Source organism: Carya illinoinensis, chromosome 11 (genome assembly GCF_018687715.1).
Source record: "Carya illinoinensis cultivar Pawnee chromosome 11, C.illinoinensisPawnee_v1, whole genome shotgun sequence".
In the NCBI taxonomy this organism is placed as follows: domain Eukaryota; kingdom Viridiplantae; phylum Streptophyta; class Magnoliopsida; order Fagales; family Juglandaceae; genus Carya; species Carya illinoinensis.
Genome location: NC_056762.1, coordinates 32,271,089 through 32,291,881, shown reverse-complemented (window position 1 = coordinate 32,291,881; position 20,793 = coordinate 32,271,089). Strand labels below are relative to the sequence as shown.

The 20,793-nt window shown below is 35.2% G+C and overlaps 2 protein-coding genes across 9 annotated transcripts; one reads left to right on the top strand and one right to left on the bottom strand.

Moving 5' to 3' along the window:
• Nucleotides 1-7,584: 7,584 nt before the first annotated feature.
• Nucleotides 7,585-14,801, top strand: LOC122281298. Of its 6 annotated transcripts, none has more exons than XM_043092670.1 (5): nt 7,585-8,556; nt 13,184-13,239; nt 13,338-13,527; nt 13,929-14,081; nt 14,174-14,801. In XM_043092670.1, exons 1-5 carry the CDS (start codon nt 7,888-7,890, stop codon nt 14,525-14,527), a joined length of 1,422 nt encoding a protein of 473 aa, XP_042948604.1. In that variant the 5' UTR covers nt 7,585-7,887; the 3' UTR covers nt 14,528-14,801. The 6 variants fall into 6 exon arrangements, with proteins under 6 accessions (XP_042948604.1, XP_042948605.1, XP_042948603.1 ...); XM_043092671.1 differs by having other exon boundaries at nt 13,335-13,527; nt 14,177-14,801; XM_043092669.1 differs by having other exon boundaries at nt 13,335-13,527.
• Nucleotides 14,802-16,983: 2,182 nt separating this feature from the next.
• Nucleotides 16,984-18,801, bottom strand: LOC122281299 (acyl-CoA-binding protein). 3 transcript variants are annotated; one of them, XM_043092677.1, is made up of 4 exons: nt 18,642-18,801; nt 17,449-17,566; nt 17,302-17,364; nt 16,984-17,221 (listed from the first exon to the last, which is right to left on the bottom strand). In XM_043092677.1, exons 1-4 carry the CDS (start codon nt 18,651-18,653, stop codon nt 17,184-17,186), a joined length of 231 nt encoding a protein of 76 aa, XP_042948611.1. In that variant the 5' UTR covers nt 18,654-18,801; the 3' UTR covers nt 16,984-17,183. The 3 variants fall into 3 exon arrangements, with proteins under 3 accessions (XP_042948611.1, XP_042948610.1, XP_042948609.1); XM_043092676.1 differs by having other exon boundaries at nt 16,984-17,207; XM_043092675.1 differs by lacking the exon at nt 18,642-18,801 and having other exon boundaries at nt 16,984-17,207; nt 17,449-17,596.
• Nucleotides 18,802-20,793: the final 1,992 nt, after the last annotated feature.

Genomic DNA, 20,793 nt, shown 5'->3' with positions numbered 1-20,793 from the left:
AAAAATTATAAAATATTAATTAATTTATTGAAATGTTAAAAACAAATTATATAATTAGAAAAATTTGTTGTGGCAATGAATATCAAGTAGCAAAAACTTACCGAAAAAAAGAATTTTTGAAAAAAATGTCAAAAAAACTTTGGAAGGCTTCTACAACAATCGTCAATATTTTATTTATTAAAATATGAAACGCGATGAAAATAGAATCAGGAAGATTATTTTATAATCAAGATATTATATAACTTTTAGATTGATTACATTTAACTATTGAAAAAGGAAATAATTAAAATTAAAATAAAATTATTAAATATGATATAAGAGAATTTTAAATAACTTAACTATAATTTAGTCAAAATTTAACTTTGACTAAACTAATACTAAAGCTATAAAACAAGTTACATGGCCGTGTCGTTGAATTCTGTCTTGCCTACTTTCTCATGCGTTCTCCTCTCTAAACAGCTAAGCAAAATATCGTTCACTCTCATAAATTTTTTTATTTTATTTTATTATATATTTATATTATTTTATTTAATTATTATAATTTTTAAAATTTTTATAAAAAATAAAATAAAAAATAATATATTTTAATAATATTTTATTTAATTTTTAATTTTAATCTCAATTCATGTAAATGAGGTACTATTTTATATATTTTATAAATAGTAAAAAAATTAATAATAATATAAAATATGTTATGAAACTATCGAAAAGTAAAGAGAGAGATAGATTTATTATAAAACTTTCTAAAAGGAGAGAGAGAGAGATAGAACTCAGAGAAGTTATGAAACTTATGAATTTCTTAAAGAATTCAACGATATATATAGGCATACAAAGGGAACTATGCTAGCTTACTATGCAGTACTATGCTGGCACTATGCACTGTGCATATGTCAGCTATTTACTATTCAGTACTATGCTGGCACTATGCACTGTGCATATGTCGGTCATTCACTATGCCAGTTACTATGTAGTACTATGCTGGCACTATGCACTGTGTATATGTCGGCCATTCACTATGCCAGTTACTATGCAGTACTATGCTGGCACTATGCACTGTGCATATATCGGCTAGCTTAAGGTGGTCATACAATTTATTTTACAACACTCCCCCTTTTGATGACCACATATAATAAATATGCCTCGTTAAAACCTTGCCAAGGAAAAATCCTGTGGGAAAAAAATCAATGGCGAAGGAAAAAGAGTACAATATTCATGTGTACCGTAAAATGCTTTAAGATTGCCTCATTAAAACCTTACAAAGGAAAACCCAGTGGGATAAAACCTTAGCGAAGGAAAAAGAGTACAATCAGTATAAATCTTCAAGACATTACTCCCCCTGAAAAGTGCATGATAAAATGTCTTCAAGTCTCCGCATTCCAATGTTCTGCATAATCTTTTTAAATGTTGTAGTTGGTAATGTTTTTGTGAATAAATCTGCCAGATTATCACTTGATCGTATCTGCTTGATTTTAATTTCACATTTCTCTTGAAGTTCATGAGTATAAAAGAATTTAGGTGAAATATGTTTGGTTCTATCACATTTGATATATCATCCTCTAATTTGAGTAATACAAGCAGCATTATCTTCATATAAAGTTGTTGGGCTATCATTAATCGCTAGAAGACCACACTTTTCTTGAATATGTTGGATCATTGATCTTAGCCAAATACATTCTCGACTTGCTTCATGAATTGCAATGATCTCTAAGTGATTTGAAGAGGTAGCAGATAATGTTTGTTTGACAGATCTCCATGATATAACAGAATTTCCATAAGTAAATACATATCCAGTTTGAGATCTACCTCTGTGTGGATCTGAAAGATAACCTGCATCTGCATATCCAACTAATTGTGGATTTGAATCATGTTGATAAAATAATTCCATATCAACCGTACCTCGAAGGTATCTGAATTGTATATTCAATCTTTTTATAACTGTCAAACTGATCAAATATCTGAATGTGATTGCATCCATAATAGGAGAGTATGTTTCCTCATAATCAATCCCCAGTTTCTGCAGGAAACCTTGTGCAACAAGTTGTGCTTTATATCGCACAATTTCATTGCTTTCATTACGTTTACGTATAAATACCCATTTATATCCAACGGGCATTACACCCTTTGGTGTTTGTATAATTGGTCCAAAGACCTCTCGCTTTGCTAGCGAGTTTAATTCAGCTTCAATAGCTGATTTCCATTTTGGCCAGTCATCTCTACGTCGATATTTTTCGACAGTTCTTGGCTCAATTTTTTCATTACTTCTGGTAATGTCAAGAGCCATTTTATATGAAAATATGTTGTCGACAACAGTTTTATTTGTATTCAAAATTTCTCCTGTACTCATGAAATGTATCGAGATCTTGTTATTTTCAGGTACCTGTCCCTCTTCAAGGGAAGACATTTCATGAAATACCTCTTCAGGAGGTTCTTTCTCAGGAGATTTACTCTCTTCAGGAGCATCAATTACTCTTATGGCCTGTGTTGGTATGGACTCTTCAAGAGTACCAAATTCATTTTGTATTTTCCTCTTCTGAGGAATTTTGTCCTTAGCACCAATAGGCCGTCCACGCTTCAGGCATATCTTAGATTCGCCTATTGCTATTTTGGCAACTTGTCCTTCAGGGACTGCAATCCTTGCTGGAACATTAACAGCAGGAATATATGATTTTACCACACCTTTAGTGTCAGTAAATACATCTGGTAATTGGTTTGCAACACTTTGCAAATGAATAATCTTTTAAACCTCTAGATTACATTCTTTTGTACGATGATCAAATTGGGAAAGAGCTTTATTTTTCCAAGTAATTTCCTGTCGTGCTTTAGGCACCGACTTCTCATTACCCAATGTTGGAAAAATGGATTCGTTAAAATGACAATCCTCAAAACGTGCCTTAAACATATCCCCTGTAAGAGACTCAAGGTATCTGATAATAGATGGAGAATCAAACCCAACATATATCCCAAGTCTACGTTGAGGGCCCATCTTTGTACGTTGTGGAGGTGCAATTGGAACATATACAGTACATCCAAAAATACGAAGATGAGAAATATTTGGTTGCTGACCAAATGCAAGCTGTAATGGTGAATATTTGTGATATGCTGATGGCCTAACTCGAATTAATGATACTGCATGAATTATAGCATGTCCCCAAGCAGAAATAGGAAGATTTGATTTCATGAGTAAAGGTCTAGCGATTAGCTGAAGCCTTTTAATCAATGATTTAGCTAAACCATTTTGAGTGTGTGTGTGGGCAACTGGATGTTCAACATCTATTCCTATTGACATGCAATAATTATCAAAAGCTTGAGATGTAAATTTTCCTGCATTATCCAATCGAATAGTTTTAATTGGATAGTCAGGGAATTGTACTCGTAGCTTAATTATTTGTGTAAGAAGTTTAGCAAATGCAGCATTTCTAGTGGAAAGTAGACAAACATGTGACCATCGACTTGATGCATCAATTAAAACCATAAAATATCTGAACGGTCCACTTGATGGTTGAATAGGCCCACATATATCTCCATGAATCCTTTGTAAAAAAGATGGAGATTCAAAAACAACCTTTGAGATAGATGGTTTGATAATCAATTTACCTTGAGAACATGCAGAGCATGGATATTCATTGGGTAAGATAATCTTCTGATTCTTTAGGGGATGCCCATACGAATTATCAATTATTCTTTTCATCATTATTGATCCCGGATGTCCAAGGCGATCATGCCAAGTTATAAATATTTTGGGATCAATGCACTTCTGGTGCATTACAACATGTGATTCAATTGTTCTCATTTTTGTATAATACAATCTAGATGAGAGGGTATGCAGTTTTTCTAATACGAGCTTCTGGCTCGAAATTATTTTAGTAATGAGAAGATGCTCTTTATCGTCTTCGTTAATGGTTTCAATATGACAACCATTACGACGTATATCTTTAAAACTTAATAAATTTCTTCTGGATTGTGAAGAAAATAGAGCATCATTAATACAAAATTTGGTGCCATTAGGCAACACAATATAAGCTCTTCCGGAGCCTTCAATTAGATTCGATGAACCGGAAATGGTATGAACATAGGCTTTACTCAATGTTAGATTTTGAAAATATTTTTTATCCTTAAGAATTGTGTGAGCTGTAGCACTGTCAGCCAGACATACATCTTTATTATTCATCTTGGAGATAGAAAGTTCATCAATAAGACTCATGATTCTACAAAATATATAAAACTTTCATTACTAAAAAAAAAACATTGCAGAATAAAAATATTTTACAATAATATAAAGGAAATACATTAATTAAAAAGGAACACTTCCATGATCAACTCTACCACTAGAATCCTCAAAGAAATTAGAAATATCAAGGCTTGCAATATCTTCTCCATCTATAGAATTTAAAGCATATGATGGTTCAGCAAAATTTGTTTCAAATTTCTTTGTTTTTTCTTTTATAGAAGATTGGTATAAGTCAACCAAGTGCTTAGCTGTACGACAGGTACGAGACCAATGTCCAGTCATACCACATCTATGGCATTCATCTTCATATTTCTTTACAAATTTATTTTGAGGACTTTTGCCCTTTTCTGAGTTGAACCACTTCTGCTGGTACGGTGTATATCTATTATTTTCCCTTTTAGTGTGGTCACTTGTAGGACCTCCACTTCTATAGTTTTTCTTACCACGTCCACGCCCTCTTTTTCTTTGAAAAGATGCACCATTCGCTTCTGGGAATGATGTAAATCTAGTATCATTCACTTCAGGGAATGATCTAGAACCAGTAGGACGTGACTGGTGATTTCTTAATAAAAGCTCATTATTTTGCTCAGCTAATAGAAGACAAGATATAAGTTCAGAATATTTCTTAAACTTTTGCTCTCGATACTACTGCTGCAGGAGCACATTCGAGGCATGAAAAGTAGTATATGTCTTCTCTAACAAGTCATCATCGGTGACTTTTTCACCACATAATTTCAATAGCGAGCTAATTTTAAAGAGTGTAGAGTTATACTCATTAACACTCTTGAAGTCTTGCAACCTCAGGTGCATCCAATCATGACGAGCTTTTGGGAGGATTACAGTTTCCTGGTGTTCATATCTCTCCCTTAAATCATTCCACAAAATAAGTGGATCTTTCACCGTTAGATACTCAGTTTTTAATTCTTCATGAAGATGGTGCCGAAGGAAAATTATTGCCTTAGCACGGTCCTGCAGGGACCCTTGATTTCCTTCTTTAATTGTATCTCCCAAGTTCATTGCATCCAGATGGATCTCAACATCAAGGATCCAAGATAAATAATTTTTCCCAGAAATGTCAAGAGCAACTAATTCCAATTTTGTAAGATTTGACATTTTCTACATATATTAATCAGGAACATAAGTATGTTTAATATTTAATATTCATTTTGAAAACTACAAAAATATATTGAAAGACTTACTTGAAGTAGAGGACTATTAGCTTCAAGATCGTCAGAACTTTTGTGCTGATAACGTGTTATGAAACTATCGAAAAGTAAAGAGAGAGATAGATTTATTATAAAACTTTTTAAAATGAGAGAGAGAGATAGAACTCAGAGAAGTTATGAAACTTATGAATTTCTTAAAGAATTCAACGATATATATAGGCGTACAAAGGGAACTATGCTAGCTTACTATGCTGGCACTATGCACTGTGCATATGTCGGCCATTTACTATGCTAGTTACTATACAGTACTATGCTGGCACTATACACTGTGCATATGTCGGCCATTCACTATGCCAGTTACTATGTAGTACTATACTGACATTATGTACTGTGCATATGTCGGTCATTTACTATGCCAGTTACTATGCAATACTATGCTAGTACTATGTACTGTGCATATATCGGCTAGCTCAAGGTGATCATACAATTTATTTTACAACAATGTTATTTTACAATAAAATAAAGAATAATAATAAATAATTAATAAATAATAATAAAATAGAAATAATCCACCGTTCCATCCGGCTTCAAAAGACAGTGACTTCACTCTCAAAGTAGCAAAAAATGAGTGGCCTTTGGGATTGAGTTTTTCTAGACAAAGTGCTGCAAGAGACATGTCATAAGTCACTGGGTCAGCTCCATAATTCATGTCTTTTTACTTTTGTGGGACATAGGACACTAGTTTCTTGAGGGAATCGAGTAGGTCCTTCCTTTTTGTCTTTTGTACTGTGCCAGTGTTCCCTCTCTCCCGCCGGCTCCGGAGCGGATTTTGTGCTCTGCCATTACCGGCATGATCCAATATACCGAACACCATGGACTCAAAATCCTCTTCAAACTCATGCACTTTCGTTTTGGTGGATTAAGGTTGCATTTGTGAGTTCATACCAGATATCTTGTGAATAATAATTAAAAAATAATAATAAAATATTCTCAAAATACGAGAGTAACGACCGAGAGGTGGTCATTAAAATAAGAGACATATGATGAAGATATTTTGAAATCTAACAGATATTTGTCATTATTGGTGTAGTATTGGTATAATTTCTCACAGCATTAAATACACTTCAAGGCATATCTATATTTGCAATCTACTTTAATATTAAAGAAACATGTATAAATAATTTTGATGAATAATTATTTTCATTTTGAGTGAAAATAAATACTTATATATACTTAACATTTCATCATTTCACTTGTCAACATTAAGTAAAGAGAAAAGATATTTTTAATTTTAAAGTGTGAAAATTCTGTAATACTTTTTTTTTAAATGTGAGTAAATATGATATTTATATTAAAAATTTATTTTTTTAATAGTAAATTCTACATTTTTTTAAAAAGAGTTTACAAAATTTATACGCCTTAAAATTATATCTATTATTATTTTAAAGTAAATATCCAAAATAACATAAATACTCTATATTTAATGCAAACGAAAATCATCAATCATAAATTAAAATTTATCCAACATATCAAAGATATTTTAAGGACATTTAAAACTCATAATGGAAGATATAAAGTACAAACCAACTATATGCAAGGGAATAAATGAATGAATTAACTTAGAGCTATATTTTTATGTAAGAAGGTTTGTTGTATTTTCAGGACTAAAAAACCAACAAAGAGTTAGTCTTGTTTGGTTACACAGTTTAAACTATTTTATCTCATTTTATTTTATATAATTATTATAATTTTTTTAATTATTGATATAAAATATAATAAACAATTCAATTTTATTCAAATTCTAAAATAAAAAAAATAACATTCTAATAATATTTTATTTAACTTTCAATTTTTTTCTTATCTTATCTCAATTTATCTAATCAGTATAACTAAACTATAATTTAAATAGGAGAAGAGAAATATAAAGAAAGTGGATTATTTAAGGCACATTTGTTTTCAAAACACATCTTATCTTATTTTATTTTATTTAATCTAATTATTATAATTTTTTAAAAATTTCATATAAAATAAAATAGATAATTTAATTTTTTTAATTTGAAAATAATAATATTTTAATAATATATTATTTAAATTTAAATTTAACTCGTCGAATCCGTAAAAGCAAACAAGCCTCCCAAGAAAGGTCAGCGAATGAGATAGAGGATCCTTTCAAGAACCTATCTGTAAAGAGGAAATAGGATAAAAGCCAGCCTTTCCTGCTGACTCTGCTTCGCTTTGTTTTTAAAGTCTGCAACCACACACAGAGACTGTACATCTGAGTCCGCCAAAAAGGACCGGACTTTGGTTTGTTTCTTTGATATCTTCGTGAATTCCGTGCCCTGAAAGACCCATTTTCGTAATCCAATACCAGGAAAATCTACGCAAGGAAAGGCATTACAAACTCAGAGAACAGGCCCTCCTCCAAAAAGAAAAGCAAAGCAAGCTTAATATCTGTCAGACTAGAAGGTCTTACTCTCAGTCGAAGCCGTACTAATGGCAGAAAAAGAAAAAGAAGAAGAAGAAGAGGAAGTAGCAGAACGAGAACTAGGACCTCTAGAAGAAGATGGAGAAGGAGAAGATGACCAAGAAGAGGAAATGAAGAAGCTTGTGCGTGCATACCTGGGGCTGACGTTCTCGGTGTCTTTGGCATTGCTTCCCAAGAACTCAATATCTCTAGTACCAGCCCTAAAAACCCAAGTCCGGGAACTCTCTTTGAGACTTCTTCAAGCAGAGGAGCAGATGAGGCAGATGAAGTCCCGGAGAAAGGAGGACTCCAAGGCCAACGCCCGGGTGGTGGAGATCTTCGCGAGCCACCGGAACGCTTGGCAGTCGGAGGAGAGGCGACTGCTGCAGGGGATCGAGGAGCTGAGGGAGAGGATGGCAGAGCTGGAGAAGAGGGAGGCGGAGTACAGGGCGCGCGTGGAGGAGCTTGAGAGAGAGGTAGGCGAGAGGGACGAGATGATTAGCTTCATGTCCAGGACCAGCGCGGCTGCCCATGAGTTTGGGGAGGAAGAAGAAGAGAGTGCGGCTGAAGTGAGCTTTGCTTATGCTGGTCCGGAGCCACAAGATCATCTTAATCAGCATCAGCAGAATGGGTTTGATTCCGAGTTGTTGGCGTCCTCGGCTTCCAAGTTTTGGGCGGAAAGAGCTAATCCCTGCCAGGTATTAATTTTCTTTTCTAATGCCCGTTTGGTTTCTTAAAAGGAAAATTTTAGTTGGAAGCACATCTATGCACTAATACGTGCATTAATTTAATGTGATTGATTAAAATGTAGATTTTATTGAAAATAATGTTAATTTAAATTTTAAATAAGAAGGAATCAGTATTTGTATGTAAATTAGTACCTAATTTTACTTGTACGTAGCAAAATTCTTCTTAAAAATGATTGGAAAATAAAAATGTATTAGAATTGCTTGAAGGGATTGATGCCGGAGAAAATTGAAAAGTGAGGGCGTTTTTTTTTTCTTTATTGAAAAAATATTGGGTGATTTCTTCTGCGTTCAAATTCCTCTATTTCTAACTGAGCGTTATTTAGCAGCTGGGAAAAAAGAATGGCCCTTGGAAGAGGCTTATATGTTGAAAGAAAGATTTCAATCTAATGCACGAGTGAGCAACGTGAGGGAGATGATTCGTATATTCATAAGACAGTAGCCACGATCTTTATCGAGAAGTAGATGGGATATAGTATAAAAGATGGTTAGGTTTTGTTTAATGAGGCATTGGTGGATGGGATAGGAGAAAGAATCAACTTGTTCAAGATAAAAGCACCAGTAGAAAAAGAGACGACCTTGAAGAATTTGAACAAAGAGGGTGGAGTACATAATTGTCAATCATCTGATAAAGATCTATCTGATCGATTGCTAATTTATTGACTCAATCGAGAGGTTAAATGAACTAATGTACCTCCATTGTACCGGATACAAATAAAAAGAAAGCATTTCAAGTTTACTTCCTTAAAATAAATATATAGCACATGCTTACACATCTTACTCTACGAAAGGAGCTTGATAGATGTATTCTAACTGATAATCTTTAGGAGAATAATGTTACTTCAATTTTCAGGTCTAATGTTAATAGTGCCAAATGGGAAGTTCTTTTGATACTTTAAAAGCCTAATAATAATGTTCAAATTTTTATTTTTATAATAAGAGGTTTTATAACCCACGTCGAAGTACTTTGAATAGGCATTCCTTTGTGATCCAGATGCCACTACTTGCCTAGGTGGGGTGATACTGGAATATTAATCACATATTCCACGGTACCAAGAAGTTTATAAAAAGATCTTGCTTAGGTGCTAATCTGAATGTCTTAAGCCAACCTGACCAGCTTCCTATGTCAATCATTTTGCAACTTTATCAAGGATATAGAAGTTATCCTTGTGCACGCTCTATTGCTTTGGTTTTCTGCTATTGTGCTCAATGGAACTAGGGTTCATGATTCCTTGTGTCTTTTTCAGGTTCCTAGAATGTAACTAGATGTTTTCTTTTGTATACTCCCTATGTACTTGGGCAACGCCTATTTCATTAGTATTAATAAATTTATTTTTATCCATAATAAAAAAACTAAAGAGAAGAAGTTATCCTCGCATTAAGAGATTCAACACAGTTTGTTATTAAGATTCCTGGACTCCAGTCTTCTCTATGGTAGCCTACATTTCATGACTTAATCAGTGTATATCAGCCATTCCATTAACTATCCAATTGTATCTTCATGCATGGTAACATGCTGCATTAGCAAGACCTAGAGGTGTATTTGTACATGCATGAATCTAGTATTTGCATGATTCTTTGTATTACACTTCTCTTTCTTGACTGACATAGATGACCGAGCCAGCAAAAAAACTAAAAAACTAAAAAGAAATATTGATGGAACACATAATTTTGTTGCTCTAACATAATTTCTAGTATGTTTATTGCAAAGAAGGTCTGAACTCAGATATAGACTCAATGGTTGGAAACTCACGGCAAACTAGTGCTTAAGTTGACGAGCTTAGTTTTGGGTTGCCTCATTCTCGAGCATTTTTCACTCAGACTTTTTACTATATTACTCCCGTGTCATGCTTTCTTGATTACCAACTAAAGGAACTATAATGCTTTCCCAATAGATATTTTTAAATCGATCAAACATGAATGAATTGCCTGACAAATGATCAAGCCTGACCCATGCTACTGCTTCTCAACCTGGCTCCTTGAGCAATTAATCTTAAAAAAAAAATTCTATTAGTCATCCCCACACACCACACTCTTTTTTTTTCTCTTACCAAATGTGTGGTATATGAATGATGAGTAGAAGAATTCAATTAGTTTAAAAAGAATAAAATAAAAAATAAAAGATATATGTGGTGTGTGGTGTGCGGGGATGATGAGTAGCAAAGCTCATCTTAAAAATGAAGCTTGGTGGTCTGCTTGTTTAGTTTTCAGAATTCAAACCTCTGCAGTAGTTTCTGCTTTGTTTTATATGAGAAACCTCTATCTAATCTGGGAACAACCCAAAACCAGCAAACTTTGTTTCTATCTATTGTAGAAAAAGGTACTTCATTTATATTTGAAACTGACTCTGTTTGCCCAATTTTCTTCCTCTTATTTTATAATGCTTCATTTGGTCGCTGAGAAATGGTTGGAAAATAACATCAATTTTACTTCTTGGGTGATCAAGATCAGAGAGAAATGGAAGTTAGGGACCCTTTTGATTGTTGTTGGGGAATAGTGGGCTATTTATCTTGGGTTAAAATCCTTCATTATAAAATGGGTTACCTCAAAATTAGGGCTTCCTCTGTTTTTTGGAATAGACTGAGAGAAACAAAAAAAATTGCAAACAGTAAGAACTGCTGAAAATATTAACAAAGTAGATGATATATTCTTGCTTAATGAATTTATGACATTATGAGCCTTATTTGAATTGACCCTTTAAAAAGGTATAAGAACATTTTTTTAAATTGATCAGAATAATTGCATAATATCCTAGTTGTGATGGTCTTAAAGTCAAGTCCAATTTCTGACATTAGGGCCTCTGCTGTGGACATTGGTTCACTTGTATCATCATTTTGGATTCTATTTCTCATGTCATGGATAGAAGAGTCCTGTGTTAGGGATACTTAAGAGGCTTGTCACAGACTTGGAGAATGGGCACGACTTTGTAGAAAAGAAAGAAAGTGATTTTGTGAATCTTCTGCTTGTATGTTGATCGAGAAAGCTGTCTCTTGGAAACTGAAATTAATTAAATCATTGGTATCTCTTATGGGTCTGGAGTGATATTCTTCCATGGCGGGTCACTAGAACCACCACTTATCTATACTTTGCATCTTTTCCTTGATTCGCATGTTGTCCTTAACCAGACTCAAAATATTTTGACACTCAAAACAGTTTGTGCATTGCGTTCTTGCCAAATACACCACAATAGGGGGATAATCCTCCATCGGAATCTCTATGTTCCCCATAAAGATTCTGCCAACATGTTAACCATTCCACACCACTTTTGGGACAACACCCACTAAAGCTCAAAAATTTTGAATATCGCTCCCCATAATTCCCTAACCAACTCACAATGTAGCAAAAGGTGACTGAAGCTTTTGCCATTTTGTTTACACACGGAACACCAATACAATACTACAATGCGCCTCTTTCTTACATTATCAGTGGTTAGGATATTTCCTAGGATTGCCAAGCGAACAGGAAATGGCAACCTTCGAGGGCACATTATTTCTCTAAATACACTTCCGAGGAAATGAAGAGCATCTTTGGTTGTAACCTCAAATATACATCTCTTGGACTGGATACAACCTATTAGATCATCACCCTCCTCTCTCCCCTTAGAGAATACAAAGCCATGTTGAACAGTAACATATTTCAAATCCCCCCAAATCAGCCTAATGATAGTGGTGGACTACCCTTTTCTTAAGTTATGAGGTAATTGTCTTCTTTTAATGTTGCTTCTTAACACTTAAGGTCAGCATTTAGCTGGAATACCCTAATCTAAGTTACGAGGTCACATTTATTGCTGTTAAATGGGCAGGACAGAATCACCAGCATGGGTTGGCTATCTAAAGTAAATATCAGTAGAAGACGAAGGCATCAAATCTTTTTTGATAAAGCCATTAATTGTGTTTGAAAGTTATCCACTAATACAGAAACACATTGTATCTTTGGTATACAAGTCTATCAGCTTCATCACTAGCAAACATTTTGCATGCTGTCAATCTAAGCTTTTATTTTCATAGAAGAAATGTGACTTTTGCAGTAATAAAATTATATCCAGTTTAAAGCTTTTATTTTCAGAGAGGAAATGCGACTTTTCCAGTAATAAAATTATATCCAGTTTACTGATGTTGTTAATGTATATTACAGACTATGTCCCTTATTCTTTATTTGTTTTATTACTTTGGTTTTTATTTTTCTTTGCCTCCACTCTTTAACTGCTCCTCTGGGGTTTTTTGAAACGTGGCATCTTACTGTCACAGACTTAGAAAATCTGGGTGGTGACATTAGGCACTTGCTAAAAGACTGAAGACTTCTGTGGCAGAAATCTGTTCTTGGGCTACTGTCCCTGAGAGTTAGTAAAACATAATGAACCATTGAGCCTGCACACTTAATTGGCAGTTATCAAACATCTATTGTGTGGTTTTCACTGACCATTTACAGGTTGAAATGGTCAAATTTTATAGATAGAATGCAATAAGTGATTCAGAAATTGGTAAGGCATTTGACATTGTGACTGACATATAAAAGAACATTTGTAAAGAAAATGCAGGTATTTCCTCTGGACCTGAAGTTTGAATGTCTCATCTTGCAGGGTGTACAGTATGAATCCCTCGAATCATTGTATCATATGAAGCATTTTGTACCGAGGTAATTTATAAACAGCCTAGCACTGATCATTTCTGAAGAATGTATTGCCAACACTCTACAACTAATGAAGAGCTAAACATGTTTTTCTTGTCTAGAAGGGAATCCCCTTGGAAGGTAGATGGTGAATCAACAGGAGTTTCCTCTAAACTAAAGTTACTTGAACAGGAACTACTGAATTTAGTAAAAGTTGGTAAGAGTGATCTATCAAAAGTACCATCACTAATGAGGAAGCAGGCGAAGAGATGCCAAGCTCTTTCAGAGAAGATTGATGATCTATGCAGAAGAATGGTAATTCTCAACTGCTGCTAGTTTATTTCTTTCACGTAATCATGGGCAGTCGTGATTATCATTCGGTCCTTTTAGATACCTTATCACTCAAATGAAGCATTATCTTGAAAAACATTTTTGTTCCTCAAATATACAAGGCTGTGTACCTTGGGTCCTTTTAGCTCTGGTTGTTCATATAAGATGTGGGACTCATTGTTTTCATGCTCCATATCATATGCATGAGGGTGGTCCTGCACATTGAAGCTAAAAGTATGTGCCCTTCACTGTGGAAAAATTTGAGCCAAAATCCTATGTGACACAACTACTGAGTAATTTTAGCAGTATCTTGATGTGGAAGAGTATGTCAGACATTTGCTTTTGGGGCCCAAAAGTTTGTTAGCTCAAGGAGTTTGTTCTATCAGATGCCCTGTGACTGGTATTCCTCTTTGCACTCAGCGCTGCCTTTGATCTGCTCGGTGAAACATTCCTTTGACACTGCAAGTCGCTCCTCAGCATGTGCCTCTAATGATCCTCTTCCCCTTAACACCACCCCAACCCTCAGCGTGCCCCTACAAGTGGTTCTTCTTCTTTTGTTCTGTTTATATTGTAGGTAAAATTAACTTTCCGTTTGTAATTTTGCTAAAAGTTGCTTCCCACATATTTACAGCAGGCTAGTGATCCCTGTGAACCAACCCTTAGTCCAGAGTTTCAAACGCAAAGGCAAACAGAGTTTCTACTCGAGGCGTTTCGACTTCAGCAACGTGCATCAGAAACTGGACAGAAGCTCATGGCGTTACAAACTGAAGTTGCAAAGAGTTATTATGGGGATGAGGTGGGGAGCCAGGCCAAACTGACCACAAGGAGATCTTTGGACTCGATCATGAACAACTTAAAGGAAATCCAGAGGAATTTGGAGATATGGTTGGCCAGAATTATAGGAGATCTTGAAGGGATTCTGGCAAGAGATGGTGCTTCTCGTGTAACGGATTATTATATTTCAAGGTATCCTATAATTCAATAGAATATCGGATATCCAACCCATCTCGATCCAAACAAAGATATATCCTCTTTTGGTATCATACTGTTCGAAGCCGTAAAGTGGCAGTTAGATGTCTCATGTAAATGAACTTTCCACTTTATGGTAGCATCTTAACCTATTACTAGATCTTCAAAATTTACTTTAAAACATAATTGCAAAGTAAACTGGGAAACGTACTTTTAACATCTGTTCCAAGACAACATGAAAATATTGAGATCTAGTGATATATGCTGTTCTGGCATAATTTTTGTATGAATACTGTTGTTATAGAATATGTCAGGTGATTCCACAGATTTATAACTTGGACGATTCCTTCTTTCAATCCCGAGGAAGGAGCTCTGCAGCAGTGTATGAATTGCTACCCTCTTTGGTCATTTTTACTTGGAAAAAGCTATAGAGTCACCGAGAGTTGGATCTGGATGAATTCTTACGACAATTTTTATTTTACTTAGTGATTAAAGAAGTTTTTTAATGATGTGATTTTTTTTTTTAAAAAAAAAAATGTTTAAGGGTATTAAAAAAATGAATGAAAAAAATAAAAATAAAAACCATAATAAAAAAAAAAAAAACATTTGGCCTTCGGGATCCATCCTTGGGTTATATTCTCGGCGGCGGTGGTGGTGTAGCAAGACTCTTTCACTTCCCCTTTTTTCTGCAAGATTTATCTCTCTTTTACCTCGTCCTGAAAGCTCATTACAATGTCAATTTCATATCTACACGTCAAAGGTTTCATTTTGACAGGATAGACTAGGGAGGCAAAATCATAGTCAGTCCTGGCCAAAATGAAATATTTTAAATTGGAGGAGAATTTTAATAAATATTATTTTATCATAGAATTATAACATAGTTATAAATTGGTGGTAACTATATCACTTAAATCAAGTTTAATACCATACCCCATTCTTTTTAAGGTGATAACCAAACGACCCAACTCTCAACCACTCAGAAAGCTATTTCCTTGGTGAGGAAGATGGAGTCATTAATGTTGCTAATAAGTTTAGATATAAGTGGGGGCATTGGAACTTAAGGCAATGGGTACACCTACATTTTTGGGGGTACCCCAAATAAGAGAGAGTTGTCTATATTAAGATAAACAAAAATTTTATGTGTAGTCACTTTAGCGTACTCTATTATGCACTCCATTTATACAATTGGTTGTGTATGAAAAAAAAAATTGATTCAACCAATCATATCAGTGGAGTGTGTAGGAAGTATGCAAAAGCGACTCTAAAAGTCTCACTAATGGCTTACCACGTCTTCTTTCACTATCTAAACTCACAACCATTTATAACTTAATCCATGTCCTTGTAGAAATTCCACCTAAGATGCCCATTAAACACGAAATTAGCAAAACCAAGAAGAAAATATACTTTGTTGCTGCAAAAAATTAGACCCAAGATTGAACAACTTATTAGAGGGCCCATGGAAGTTGGAAAGGACTTTCCACTGTCACTGCTGAAGTTCACGGTGATCAGTACCTTCTATTGCACGCATTGTTCTTCTTATACCTATACATGCCTTCCTTCTTTCCTTTGAGAAAAGGGTAGACTCTCTAACATCTTAGATTCTTATTATTCCGAACTCGACCCAACAAATGAAAGACATTGCCCCTTTCCCCCCTCTTTTTCTTCTCTAATCAAGCAAGCATTTGATTAACATAAGTAATCAAGATACGGGAAGAGTGGGTGGGATTCCCAACCAAACACCCCGTTACAACAACTACAGTGCATAAGTAAAATATAGATTGGGTTTTGAGTCAAAAAATTTAGTCCCCACCCATTCTCCACAAAGAGGACACCGTTTTAGATGGTGATGGTGCACTACAGTCTACCGGTCTAAAATGTTTGCGAGACTGATATTCCATTCTCAAGATCTTCAATTAAGAAAAGCAGAAACATAATAAAATGACCGGCATCAATTAGACCAGACCATATTTTGACTTTCCCCCTCTTTTCCATGAGATTTGACTTTCTTTCTATTTATTTTTTTATTTGGTTGACAATTCTTCTTTTTTTATTCTTCTACTTAATTTAACATTTTCTGCATTAGTAATGGTCATTCATTTTCGAGACGTTACTCCTAGAACCAACACTCGGGTTATCGTTGCTAATAGAAGCATTTCCCTGATTTATAGACCAAAGATGGCTTTCGGAGAATGAATAGACACTGGCAGGGTTTAAAGCTCTCACCTGAAGTAACTTTTAAATGAGAAATTTATACTTCAGGCAGAAGATCCAGAAGGAAACTCCCCTCAGTCCGACAATAAAAAGAAACTATCAGACCACAACAGGCAATTAGTAAAGGTTTGGATGCTGCTGGGCATCCAAAGGGATTAATTAAGCTCCCCAAGCTGAATTTCCCACCCAAATATTCGAGTAGAAATCAAGGGCTCGGGCATAATTTAAGCTTTAGTTAAAGCAGAACCTGTAGTGGGTAACTTTTAAAACACAAGACACTGAACATATTTATTAAAGATACAACACGCTAAAAGTTTGAAAACTACAGATAATGTTTTTTTTATTTATTACAATTACGCTTTTAAAACACACGGAATCAAAGAGGCATTATGCATGAACAAGACATCAAGCAGATGCCGCAGCTTGTTCATGCAGCTGTTTCACTTTGGTTATGTAATCACTCATTGCTTCCTCATTGGACTTCCCTGAAAACAATAAGCTTTGACGTCTCTTAGAATAGACCAAAGATACAACAAAGTTAGAACGATACTGCTTTAACTGTGATAGGGAAACCATTACCTTCAACAGCCTTCCATGCATCCCACTTTGCTCTCTCCCTCAAGCTGAACATTCCAGGTCGGCCTGCAAATCAGATACAAAAGGCCATGAATGGTGCAAATTAAGTTCCCTAAAAAAAAAAGCTTTTAAATTGAGGCAGATACTTACGGGTGTTCACTGCTCCAACAGTGGCCCGCTTGTATAGCCCATAAAGAATAAGCTTGTTTTCGTTTGTTGTAGACTCCGGCAGGGTCTTGGCTTTCTCAGCATGCTCCTCAAACTCCTCCTGCAATAACCCCATCCCATTCGGAATAGTACACATTTAGATAAATGGACAAATGCCAAAGAGAGATATTGATCAGGTAAAGCATAAAAAGGTCCTTTAAGTACAGCTCAGCCATAATGGATTTATTCTCACGTCTTTTCCGAGTTTTCTCAAGAAAAAGCATGGAGTTGTCAGATCCTAAACATGGATCTCGACCCACTACTAATTTAATCATTCCTCGGAAAACATTGAAATTCCAAAAATAGATACCAATTTAATCATTCCTAAACCTAAAGTTAGCCAATAAGACGCTAGTCCTTGCATACACGCTGATTTTGTTTACAATGCACAAATGATCACTATTTGTCATCCAAGCTTTAATCCGATACCCGGTGGAGCAGATTTCTGCAGCACAAGAGGTACTTCTTCTACCACTTCTTTTCTCGGAAATAGCTAATTCACTTTTGATTTAAGTTCCCAGACAACTTTAACACGAGATTATACTGTTCAATGCTATGGCTTGTTCAACATATAATTCAAGGTAACTACCGAATCGAATAAAAAAATCAACAGAGATTTAAATCAAACAAACGGCAGATCTTGGAGGCAAAATCAGATAGATTATCAAACAAGCCAATCTAACCCTGCCTAGTCCATCCAAAAGGTTATACTAATTTCCTAGATAATGAAGAAACCAAGGTACAGAAAATAAAATTATGGTAAAAACAACTGAACCCAAGTTTCCTCCTTCCTTCTATTTTATTAATCTCCGAAAACAAGAATAATATCCAGATCTGAGCAATTCCTTCCACACCCAATACAAACTATTCCACGGCCTATTCGAATCTAACCCAAATTGTATATACAAAGCATTAAAAATTCTTTTTAGAAAGAAAAAAAAAAAGGCCAAAAACCAAAGTAGATAACTACTTGATGGTGATGCATGTTTGATGATTTAAAAATTTATCAACACCCAAGAAAAAATTGGTCCAGAAAGTTACTTCCGGGGAATGATTTCCGATGGAGCACAAATCTCAGCAAAAAAACCAAACGAAGTTGCATTTCCAAGAACATTATAAAAACGAGAGATGCAGACCTTCAAACCCATATTTCTCTCTCGTCTGGACTCGGAAGTCTGATCTGCTTCGCTCCGGATTCTCGATAATAACGAAAATGAAACGTAAGACTGTGGGTGCCGTGCGCGCTTTAAGTTGCGTCGCTGGTGGGTGCATTTATTAGCGAGCAAAGTGTGAGCGAGAGAGAGGATGGAGATTCCCTTCAAAACTGAGTCACTCAGTCCGAGCCACGGGATTGGTCATGGGAAAATAAAAATAAAAATTATTTATTGGCATGCCCAATCAAATCTATTACAGTAAAAAATTATGGAAAATGAATAACAACTATGTTATCTTACGTACGAAAACGGTTTCATCTTATTTTATTATATTATATTATTATAAATTTTTTTAATTTATATATAAAATATAATAAATAATTTAATATTTTTAAACCTCAAAATAATATAATAATAAAATTTTATTCAAATTTTAATTTTTATTTAAAATTATCTTATCACATTTCACTATTCAAACCGCACTTTAGTATAAAAAAATTATTATTTTATTTACTTTGAACCATTATAAATCTGTTAAGTGGTAACCACCCTTAGTGTGCAGTTTGTCTACAATTGATGTGAGGTACTCTTTTTATCTTGACTCTCTTATACTCCTGTAATTGCTCCCTAGCTTAGCAAACCAGACTTGTAGAATAAAGAAAAGATTCACGCAAAATTGTAACGCTTAGATTGAAAGAAAAATAAACACATAAAATTTTATTTTACAGTATTTATAAATTTTTGAATGAATTTCTTAAATAATATTAAATATTACTCACTTTATGTGTCCATTTATAAATTAATTTCAAATTTTTTAGAAGATATATCATGCAACCTATTCAAAATTTTTTTATTATTCAAATATTAGCTGAAATATCAATTTTTATGTCAATTTATAAATATATTTTTTTAAATAAAAAATAGAAGATAAAATGTATTTGCAATTATAAATTATTCAAATGAACTATTAGTGTGACGCCCCCAAAATCCCCACGCCCAAACACGGGGAAATTGAGACGTCCGGATGGTGACAACCCGGGTCACCATCCCATCGTCGGGTGCCGAGTGTGTGCAAGGCAACAGATGTGTACAGAGAACTCGCAGCAGATAAAGAAAGTCATAACTAAGTACCAGAATTTTTCTTAACATAATACAAACTATTTAAAACGTACATAGATAAAATATTACAAAACACAAATACAGTTTTAAATGAATAAAAAGATAACATCAGCAACCCGGCGGAGCCGCATCCTCGGGCTCAGCCTCCTCCTCTTCATCCTCTAACTCTGCACCAAAAGCTACGGAACCACGAATGGTACCGCAGGTAAGTAAAACCCAAACACTACCAGATAAAAACACATATAACTCGAACAAGATGCATGAAACATGCCCAATGCACAAACCCATAAAACACAAGTTTTCCACACACGCCAACAACCCATTTGGCCCAAAAACACATCCTTTCTGAAAAACACGCCAAAAGTCCATTTGGCCTAATATCTCGCCGGAAGTCCATCCGGCCCAATATCTCGCCAGAAGTCCATCTGGCCCATGCCAAAAGTCCCATTTGGCCTCACAAACCATTATCCAATTTTAACCGTATGCACCATGACCTCCCCTAGGGGTCATCCGCACACCCTGGCTCCAGTGTCACACCGCAGAGTACCACCACGCATGTGACACCTAACAAGCGATGCCCAGTTCCGCGCCCCGCGCGTGCGTAGCCAAGCATCCTCTAGCCCTCGCCAGCGAAGGGCCACGGAGTCGGTGAGTAGGGCGATGCCCGGTTCCATGCCCGGCACGTTCGTAGCCAAGCATCCCCTAGTCCCGCTCCCGTCATCTCTCTCGATAACTCAGGGGACATCACTCAGTTTATTCCGCTCCCGAGTGACCAGAGGAGCTCCACCGAGATAATAACTCATCCCGGCTTGGGCTCGTGATACACACGCACCCGTAAAACCACTCACCCCAATACACAGGCTTTTCACATAAGACCACAAACACACGTGCATGCACCATGAAATGCCATATCAATGCATAATAAAATAATCCAACAATATAAAACAAATAAACAGGCAACTCCGTCCTCCATCCATCCGACCCCCGAAACTCCTCGGACTCAGTCCGGAATCAA